General features: G+C 40.6%; 1 protein-coding gene across 1 annotated transcript in view; it reads left to right on the plus strand.

Annotated features, from left to right (window-relative positions):
- The window catches only part of VWA8 (von Willebrand factor A domain containing 8), a 384129-nt gene that overhangs the window by 335218 nt on the left and 37756 nt on the right, over positions 1 to 11155 (plus strand). Inside the window, exons 38-39 of the mRNA XM_017850208.1 lie at positions 3704 to 3812; positions 7089 to 7245. Of these exons, the coding sequence (XP_017705697.1) occupies positions 3704 to 3812; positions 7089 to 7245 (266 nt within the window). The remainder of the gene's footprint in view (positions 1 to 3703; positions 3813 to 7088; positions 7246 to 11155) is intronic.

The raw sequence follows: 11155 nt of genomic DNA on the forward strand, positions 1-11155 counted from the left end.
CTTAGGAAAAGAAGAAGTCAAATTGTCCCTGTTTGCAGATGACATGATTGTATATTTAGAAAACCCCATTGTCTCAGCCCAAAATCTCCTTAAGCTGATAAGCAACTTCAGCAAAGTCTCAGGATACAAAATCAATGTGCAAAAATCACAAGCATTCCTATACACCAATAACAAACAGAGAGCCAAATCATGAGTGAACTCCCATTCACAATTGCTTCAAAGAGAATAAAACACCTAGGAATCCAACTTACAAAGGATGTGAAGGACCTCTTCAAGGAGAACTACAAACCACTGCTCAACGAAATAAAAGGGTACACAAACAAATGGAAGAACTTTCCATGCTCATGGACAGGAAGAATCAATATCATGAAAATGGCCATACTGCCCAAGGTAATTTATAGATTCAATGCCATCCCCATCAAGCTACCAATGACTTTCTTCACAGAATTGAAAAAAACACTACTTTAAAGTTCATGTGGAACCAAAAAAGAGCCCACATTGCCAAGACAATCCTAAGCCAAAAGAACAAAGCTGGAATCATCATGCTACCTGACTTCCAACTATACTACAAGGCTACAGTAACCAAAACAGCACGGTACTGGTACCAAAACAGAGATGTAGACCAATGGAACAGAACAGAGGCCTCAGCAATAACACCACACATCTACAACCATCTGATCTTTGACAAACCTGACAAAAACAAGAAATGGGGAAAGGATTCCCTATTTAATAAATGGTGCTGGGAAAACTGGCTAGCCATGTGTAGAAAGCTGAAACTGGATCCCTTCCTTACACCTTAGACAAAAATTAATTCAAGATGGATTAAAGACTTAAATGTTAGACCTAAAATCATAAAAGCCCTAGAAGAAAAGCTAGGCAATACCATTCAGGACATAGGCATGAGCAAGGACTTCATGACGAAAACACCAAAAGCAATGGCAACAAAACCCAAAATAGACAAATAGATATAAATAAACTAAAGAGCTTCTGTTTATACAGCAAAAGAAACTACCATCAGAGTGAACAGGCAACCTAAGGAATGGGAGAAAATTTTTACAATCTACCCATCTGACAAAGGGCTAATATCCAGAATCCACAAATAAATTTACAAGAAAAAGTCAAACAACCCCATCAAAAAGTGGGCAAAGGATATGAACAGACACTTTTCAAAAGAAGACATTTATGCAGCCAACAGACACTTGAAATAATGCTCATCATCACTGGTCATCAGAGAAATGCAAATCAAAACCACAATGAGATACCATCTCACACCAGTTAGAATGACAATCATTAAAAATTCAGGAAACAACATGCTGGAGAGACCTGGAGAAATAGGAACGCTTTTACACTGTTGGTGGGAGTGTAAACTAGTTCAACCATTGTGGAAGACAGTGTGGTAATTCCTCAAGGATCTAGAACTAGAAATACCATTTGACCCAGCGATCCCATTGCTGGATATATACCCAAAGGATTCTAAATGATGCTACTGTAAAGACACATGCACACGTATGTTTATTGCAGCACTATTCACAATAGCAAAGACTTGGAACCAACCCAAATGTCCATCAATAATAGACTGTATAAAGAAAATGTGGCATATATACACCATGGAATACTATGCAGCCTTAAAAAAGGATGAGTTCATGTCCTTCGCAGGGACATGGATGAAGCTAGAAACCATCATTCTGAGCAAACTATCGCAAGGATAGAAAACCAAACACCGCATGTTCTCGCTCACAGGTGGGAATTGAACAGTGAGAACACTAGGACACAGGGTGGGGAACATCACACACTGGGGCCTGTCGTGGGGTGGGGGCTTGGGGAGGGATAGCATTAGGATAAATACCTAACATAAATGACAAATTAATGGGTGTAGCAAAGCAACATGGCACATGTATACTATATGTAACAAACCTGCACATTGTGCACATGTGCCCTAGAACTTAAAGTATAATAAAAAATAAAAATGAAATAAAAAATAATTTGTGTCTTTATGTTTAAAAATAAAGTATCTTCTTATTATATTTTTTAAAAAATGTATCTTGGCACAGTGGCTCATGCCTGTAATCCCAGCACTTTGGGAGGCCGAGGCGGGTGGATCACTTGAGGTCAGGAGTTCAAGACCAGCCTGGCCAACATGGTGAAGCCCCGTTTCTACTAAAAATAAAAAAATTAGCTGGGTGTGGTGGCAGGTGCATGTAATCCTAGCTACTTGGGAGGCGGAGGCCGGAGAATTGCTTGAACCTGGGAAGCGGAGGTTGCAGTGAGCCAAGATCCCACCACTGCAGTCTAGGCTGGGAGTTTTTCTCTTAAATGTTTCTAGCTATCTTGCTTATTTAAGAAAACAGGAGGAAAAATTATTTTCACCCATTTTTAGAGCATGATTGTGTGTGTGGAATTTATATCAATTGTCCTGTCTGCCTGCTAAATTTTCTTGGAGTATGCTGAAGTTTTGGCAAAAATTTTGTTGGTGCTGCCAAAGCTATTTGCAGAAAAGCCCAGCTAATTAAAATCCCTATGATGTCATAACACTTGAAATGAACCAACTTGGACATAAGACAGTAGAAGTTATGTTGATTTTATTCTTAATGGCCATTTTGTTTGCAAAGACCTCAAATTACCTACCTAACTGCATTAATCCCAACATCAAGAATGAAAAACCCAGGTACCAACATGGAACGGTTAACTCTAAAGACCGACTTCAGGCCCATTTATTTGTAAGCTCTCTTGTTCCCCTGTAAGCAGTTTGTGGGCAGGAACCAATCCTCCATGGCTTTGTAGGCCCCATGGTACCCCACAGAATGTCCCACCAGTACATTTTCTGTAAGTCTTATTTGAACAAATGAATGAGAATTTGATCTTGTCTTCTAGGAAATCATTACATCTGAGAGCAGGCTCATAGTGTGCACAAAATGTGAATGCTTTGATTTCTTTTTATTGTGGAGTAGTATCTACTGAACTGACTACTAGAATTGAAATTTCTGTGTGACTATCACTCCTTTTGGTGACACTGTACTGAATGAAATAGGAAGCAATGAACTTCAGGCTCTCACAGAAGAAGGCTAAAGTACTACTTATTCTATTTGAATTGCAGGAATCGTAAATCTAGTTTTACAATAAAGATGAATTAGGAAAGCTACAAAATACCATAATAAAAATTGAAGTGGGTCCAAAAAATAAATAAGCAGTTTTTAGTGTATAACATAAATCTATCACTAAGGCATACATACATAACTTTTTTTCTTTTCCATATATTTTATGTAAAATGGCATTTCTCAGAGTAATGGGATTTCTTTGAAAATAGAATGGGTAAATGTGTATATAATGACTCAGCTGGATCAGCTAGGTGGTGGCAAAATATCCCTCTCCAGTGAGATCCATTTTCCCTGCATCTGGTAAGTCTCATGCCCTAGTAAATGCTCACAGCTTGGTTTGCACCACAAACATTCTGTAGCTATAATGCAGTCCAGCTCCTTTACTTTTCTTTGAGTTTTTTAAAAAATTAGTTCTCCTTCCCAACTAGATGGATGTTGGAATCCATCTGATGGAATTTTTGCCAAGTACTCACAGCATTTATCAAGTCCATTGGCCTGAGGTTATGTGATAACTTAAGGACTTAGGAGAAAAAACATTTTTTTTTCTGTCATGCAGTTCCTGATGTTTGTCACAGGATAGTAAAAATGTCTCAATTCTTCATTTTTAGATAACAATCAACAGAGACAGTGGTGAAGATGTAAGCTCCCCCAAACACGGGAAGGAGGACCCAGACAACATGCCTCATGTGGGTGGCAACACTTGGGCTGGCGGAACAGGTTGGTGGCACAAGCATTTTCCTGAGTCAGCCTTCCCGAGGTTTCCCAAGCCCATCAGGCCAGCACAGCGCCCCTGAGAAGACTCAGAGACCGACTTTCCTTCTCAGCCTCCCTCATTACTCAGTTGGATTGTTGTCTTGCCCTCTACCCCAGCATGACATCAAGGCATGCGAAGAGCCTGGCATTTGGAGTCCCACAGGCTCTGCCACCCTGTGACCTAAGAACATGCTGACCCTCCTGGAGCTGCTTCATCAGTCAAAGGGGGATAGTGTGAACCACCTCAAGTTGTGGTGAAGATTAAATGAGATTACAATTCTTAAGCACTGAGCACGATGCCTGGCATCAAGAATATTTTCACTAAAGTGTTAATCCCTTCTTTCAAATTCCATGACCTTGGGATCATGCCAGAAATCCACAGTAAATTGTTTCTTGAGCAACTGACTTTGAAAAGAAATGGTCCTTGTCTTCCACGTCTTAGAAGTATGTTGAGGGTGCAAGATTTCGAGATAAGGCTGGTTGCAGTCTAAACCGATGGCTGACTCCTTCCTCTTGGCTGCCCAGCTAGGGCATTGTTCCCAGGACTGCCGTCTTCCTTTTTCCTCTGCGGCAGCTGGAGCAGACACATCTGCGAGGCCACAGGAATAGGGCCAGACTGTGTGCGCACTGTCTGAGCTTATCTCACCGTGAGGAGTGCTGGCAGGAGCTCTGTACTTCACCTTCCTTGGGATGGTCTGTGCCTCTTGGCCTTGACAGCCTCGGGAGGAAATGGGTTTCTCTGCTGAGACAATGTGCTATCAAATAGGCCTGTGGACTTCTTGCCTACTCTGTTTATTCATCAAGCATCAGCTTTAAAGTAAGGCTATTTTTAGAAATGTCCTTTGATCTGGAAGTTAGTGTCAAGCCAACAAGATTTAATCCATATGGAATGCATTGTGGAACGAGCCAGCCAGATGTGGTTTCCCAGCAGTGGACTACTCTGGGGGAGAAGTTCCTATTTGTTACCAAACTTGAATTTACTAGCTCACGTATCTGTCCAGATTGAGGCTACATTTGTTTCACCTGGCTTTTAGTTTTCAACTGATCAAGGCTCCTTGGCTTCAATTTCTCTTTTTCTCTCTGCCATTCTTTTCCCTCAGAATTCTTTTCTTTGAAGTGAGCTCTGGCCCAACAAGTCATCTGATTCCCCTTTCTTCATCAATGCTCCTCCCTTGCCCACCCTCCCCATTATCTTAACGGGTTTGGAATGTCCAGCTTAGCTTTAAGACTATGCCCTGCAGTCTTAGAACCTCTGGTAAGCATTTTCATTTAAATAGTACAAATTAAAGGCTCTGGGAAGTGGAGATCATGAAGAGCACCACCTGCTCCACCCCAGTGCAACTTTCCCCGGGGCCCTGTGACTCATGTGGCCAGTCACTCACACCAGCTTCTGATGTTTCCACCACTTTCTCCCTTTCACCAGAATGATAACATCTCAGCACCTAGGAAACTTTCAGCTCAAATTCATAATCCACCCATACTCAGGATACCCTGCTGTAGGAAAGGAGTTAGATCCCAGAAACACCTTTTCCTCCTATAGCTCATTGTCACTGTCCAGTTACTGCACCCCTCCGCCTATTGGCTGGCCATGAGTAAGAAATGGGAGTCACACACATCCCAGAAGGAATTTTCCACCACCCATTTCTAAATAAAAGTGAAATATGTTCCAATCAAAAGATTAAAGTAGTGTAATTAATAGGCAGTTCTCATGGTATTTCCCAAAAGGAAATGACCTACCTGGACTTTCAGAAGGGGAGCAGTTCATATTGAGTTCTTGGTTTTAGTTTTATTAGACCAGTTAAAGCTCAGTGGTGAGGTGGGGGTGGGGGTGGGGGTGGTGATGGTGAAAGAAAAATGTAATATAATTTACCCAAAGTCTAAAAGCCTTCAAACTTTCCACTTTATGAAACTAGAAATTGCCTAATTCTGCATAACTAGGCTTTGTTTTATAATAGTAAAAGCAGTCCGTTATATACCTTTTATGATGTGCCAGATACTGCTGTAAGCATTTTAGCTTCATGACAATCCCATGAAGTAAATAATATTAGTATCCCTACTTTATAGAGAGGAGCCTGAGACACAGAGAAGTTAAGTAATTCCCCAAAGATAAATGGCTGGTGGGTTGGAACCAGAATTCAAACCCAAGCAGTCTGGTTTAACTATATCATAATATACTCTATAATAGCAGCGTATTATAATATACCGTACTGTACTATACTGCCCCTCCAATATTGGATTCTCTTCTAAGTTCTCAAGTTACATGTGAATAAACAGAAGAAACGGGTTACTAGTATTCTAATCTACCCCTAAATAGGGTTAACAAGCTTATAGCCCAAAGGCCAAATCTAGCCAACAGATGTATTTTTTTTCCTCTGGTCCATGTAGTGTTTTAAAATAATTTCAATTTGGATATATTTAGACAAGATAAATCCTCTCTAAGTTAGTCAGTGTCCCTACCACTTTTTATCATATGACCTACCTGGCCTTACAGGCGTTTACCATATGAACAGTTCATACAATGTTATGTTATAAAGTGTAATAGGTATATGTACTATGTATTATGTGAACTTGAGTTTCTATTGAAAGACTGTTCTAAAGCTGGTGGTGTTTGTGTTATATACTGTTCAAACCAAAAGTCAAAGTTGGTGTAATAATTGGCTTCTAATCTTGGCTAAGCCAGTGATATCAGGTCATGAATATTTAGCCTCTCTGTGCATTATTTTTATAACTTGCAAAGCAGAAAAAAACAGTGTTTATAGCCTGACTGTCCAGGTATTTTAAGGAAAACTAAGGTAATACCTGAGGGAAGGGAACAGTGGTTCATTTAATTAGGAAATATATACTAAGTATCTATTGATATTCAAACCACTCTTATAGGTGCAGTAGTACAAAAATAAATAAAATATCTCATCTATCGTATAGTTGGTGAGAAAAATAAATATGAAAGGGTAACAAATAGTACACAAGAGTATGAATCCCTATGAGGTGGCAGCATTAGCTAAGGTGTCGTAGAAGTTGGCGTAAGCCTTGATATATAGGTAGTATTTGAATGGATGGGGAAAAGGAAAAACATCCTAAACAGGAGAATACATCTTTTTCCAGAAGAAGGTAATTTGACTGTTTAATTACTAGTTAAGTACAGTTAATATCCTCCACAAGCCTGTCCTAAAACCATGACCCAACTTTTGTTCTGTGGTCAAGTTCAGCTTTATCATCCGAATTTCCATATTTTCCTTCCAGGGGGAAGAGACACGGCAGGCCTGGGTGGCAAAGGAGGCCCTTACCGGCTGGATGCAGGCCATACGGTGTACCAGGTCTCTCAGGCTGAGAAAGATGCAGTTCCTGAGGAGGTCAAGAGAGCTGCTAGAGAGATGGGCCAGAGAGCATTCCAGCAGAGGTCAGTGTTCCCATCGCGTTTAGAGCAGCACTGCTGTTATGGTGAAATGCCACGGTGGACTGTGGGGAAACCTAGATTTGTGTGCGTTTCCACCTCATGCAGCAACTCGGACCTCAAACTGAAATCCACAGCCATCCCCATCCCTAACTGAAACAGCCAAATAAACAAAATCCCCTGTTCTTTCTACTCGGGCTCCTTAAAATCTAAAGCTCAAATCACCCCGTCCATGTCTATCTGTTCCTAGGCAATATAGGGAATTCAGGTAAGTCTACACGATGGTCCCTTCGTGCCCTCAGAAATCTTGCAGATTAGTGTGGAGACAGGACAAGGGAACACACACACACACACACACACACACACACACACACACACACACACAGAGAGTTAAGTGCTAAAGTCATAGGGGTCAGAGATTGTCCCCTCTAGCAATGCAGAGAAAGGCAAGTTTAGTGGGCTGCTTGAGGTGCGGCCAGAACTCAGCTAGGATTTAGAGATGGGAAGAGAAGAGCTAGAATATTCCAGAAAGGGAAAACAAAATGAGCAGAGGCACCAGCGCAGGATGAGCATAGTGTCTATGGCAGAGAGAGGCAGCTTGCCCATGTAGGATAATGGGCACCAGCTCGGGAGGAGGGACAGTGAGTTTAAATGGGGAGGCCTCATCAGTGAGTAGAGGCCTTAATGTAGGCCAATAAGCCTGTGGCCCTCGGACATTCCCCAGCTGTTCTGGGCCACTACAATTGGAGCCATTTAAAAAATAAGAAGAATCCACATGATGTTACCCTAGACATCCACATGTGTACTTCAGCTAAAAGTGAAAAATACCAAAGAACCACCAATATTTCCTTTCAGATTCCAGGACCTGGTAATAGTTTGGGAAGCAGATTTACATTTTTGTGCTGCATGAGAGGAGCTGGGCGCAGTTAGAAAAAAGCATGCTAAAGTGTATGAGTTATGAAATTCCTCCCACGTAGAACATCTGGTATTACATTACATGCTGTGCTTCCACATCCTGCAAGTAAACAGTACAGAACAATAGAGACAAGAATGCAGGCCCTGCCGCCACACCCTCAGGAAAGCCTGCCAGTTCAGACCCTCCGGGTTCAGGGTTCAGCAGGTAAATAACACACTTGATGCTAGAGGCAAGAGTGTTGCTCTCAGCCCTTCTGCTGGCTTCCCTGGTGACTGTTGACAGTTTATCTGTCCTCTTTGTGCCTGAATTTGCTCTTCTGGAAATAAAATTCACTCTCCCTTTCTCCCAGGGAGGTTATGAGAACAAGTAACTATGTTAGGAATGAAAGTGTTTAAACCTTTCCAAAAAAGGTAAAGAATAGTGTAGTGAACGGTCTTGTTAGAATGAAAGTTCTCTACATTTCTTATGCATTATAAAGTACGCATTTAGGAAAAGAACTAAACAGTTGGGCATGTGTCATTCTCCCCTCCCCAACTAATGAGTTCCTATTGTTGCCACCCTTAAAACCTGCCAAGTAATTATTCAGTCTAAATTTTTGCCCAAGTGGACAGGTAGATAGAGTGTTCTGGCACACACATAGTTCACAGGGAGGCAGAAAGGTAACAGTGCCTGTACCTCCTTCTCCTGTTGCCATAATAGGAGTAAGGAGTGTGGTTCTGTTAAAGACAGTTGCCCTACAGGGGAAGAAGGGGCATCTGTGCCATAACGCAAATGAATTTAATGGATGTAAGAGAGGAAAGAGGACATGGGGAAGGGATGAGGAAAATATACACATCTAGTAAATGCTGCAGAGAAGAGTCTCAGTTGAAGTGAAAGAGAATACCATAAGGTGGTTGAAAGACAGAGGAGTTGGGCAAGGGTGTGAGAAACGAGAGAAAGAAACAGAAACACATGGAGAGCCTGAGAAAGATGGGGCACAGCAGAACACCAAGAGAAAGATGTTGCTTTCTATTTTCATGTAGAAATGGAACTTTCATCCCATTTGGTGAGTATTTCATTTAATGCTGCTGAAAATTTTTCAACTTTTTATTAGGAACTTTTCAAACATAAGAGTTGAGAAGAACGTATAATGAATGCTATGGACCCGACCCCCCAACTCCAAGAAGAAAAATCTGGCCCCACTCCTAGTCCTCTGCTGGCTTCTTTTGAAGCTAATCCAAGACTTCTATCATTTCATTGTAAATATTTCCAAGTGTATCTCCATAATATAAAAACAAAAAAATACAAACTCACAATACTATTATTAAATCTTTAAAAAGTAATAATTCTTCACTATCATCAAATAATAAGTTTTAAAACAATTTTGCCACTTACGCATATGCAGAATGAGGTCAGTTCCCACCATTGATCCTTTTATGGCATCCTGTACCTTTTCTCCATAACTCTTATCACTGTTTCCCATTATGTGATTTGTGAATAGTTGATTATCTCTCCACTGACTATAAGTTTCTGGGGGGCAGGCATCCGTCTGTTTTGTGCTCTAGTGTAACCCCAGGACCTACACCCAGAACCTGGTATGTGGCAAACCTTCATATGTATTTGTGGAATGAATGATACACACATGCATACAAGTAATGGAATCATCCTTTAGTACCTAATTCAGAGACTGACTGAAACTAGGCAGTCCTAGCTATGAGCCAGAAAGTTTGCGCTAGTGCCTTGGAGAGCCTAATGCTGCTAAGTGGGTTCCTGACATCATCAACACAGCATTTTGATAGCATCTATGTGTATCTGGTTTTAAGCTAGATACCAGCCCCTACATATCAAGAATATATTAACTCAGGCAGACTAACAAAGACAGACAAGCATAAAATGTGAATAAAATAGAACAGAAACATTATACCAGTGAAAAGCAAATGAAATAGACAGTGAGGTACATGTACACACTTAGAAAAAGCGTTTAGGGTGGGCACCAGCTGTGGAGATTGCATCCACTACCATTTGCAAAATTAATCAGCCTCACACAGTGGATCTAAGCTTATGTTTGTTTTCCTTATAATTGATTCAAAATTATAGTATTTAAGTCTGACCTATAAGAAAAAGTAAAATGAGAACTAAAATTCCCAGACTCTTACGTAACAATAAATACACCCTTTAAAAATATACTGTGCCAACAAAATGCAGTTAGTCCACATAGATTACTAGGATGTGAAGCAGCTGTGCCCTGCAGTTTTGATCAGGGTTAAAGAAGCAGAAAGATATATTTCCAGCTAGTTTTGTGGGCTTGAGAGTATTAGCAATGGGTACCTCATTTGATCCAGAGGCTAAAATTTCTCTTTTCTTTCTACGTCCCCTGCTTCAGTCATCATCTTTCAAATTTTATCAGCTTTGATTGCCTTGTAGGTGATCTTTCTGAAAACTGACACAATCTGGAATATGGTTTCCAGATTTCTTCATAATTAAAACAGCATGTGGTGTGTTTTGGGTGCAACATGATCGCACCGGTGGTAGCCCTATAACTGGAGCTAATTCTGATCACTCTGCAAAGACCAGTCTGCTCGAGGTGGCTTACCAAATGGCTAGCTCCTTCCTTGATATGTATGTGTGTATGTACATATGTGTTTTTATGTGTGTATATATGTTTGTATTTACGTATACACCTACAACCCATACCTCCAACATTCCATGTGCGCGCACCCACACACACACAGTAGTTTAGAAAATTGTGTTGTGGTTAGGCTTTTGAGATATATGTTCATTATTCCCTGTCCTAATATCAGTACCTTTTATATTTATAGAAATATGTGATTAAATTAGCGCATTATGGATACGGCACTGTAAAACCCAAGAGAGGTCACCCAGCAAATGAACTTTCTACTTACAGTTAGGTTAAGTTGCTGCATTTTAAATATTCCTGAGTTGTATTTTTATTTCAGCCATTCAGTTCATTTTGAGCATCCATTGTATGTTAGGTGCTATGTTATATATATATATATATAT

This window comes from Rhinopithecus bieti, unplaced genomic scaffold (assembly GCF_001698545.2).
Source record: "Rhinopithecus bieti isolate Rb0 unplaced genomic scaffold, ASM169854v2 scaffold_32955, whole genome shotgun sequence".
Classification (NCBI taxonomy): domain Eukaryota; kingdom Metazoa; phylum Chordata; class Mammalia; order Primates; family Cercopithecidae; genus Rhinopithecus; species Rhinopithecus bieti.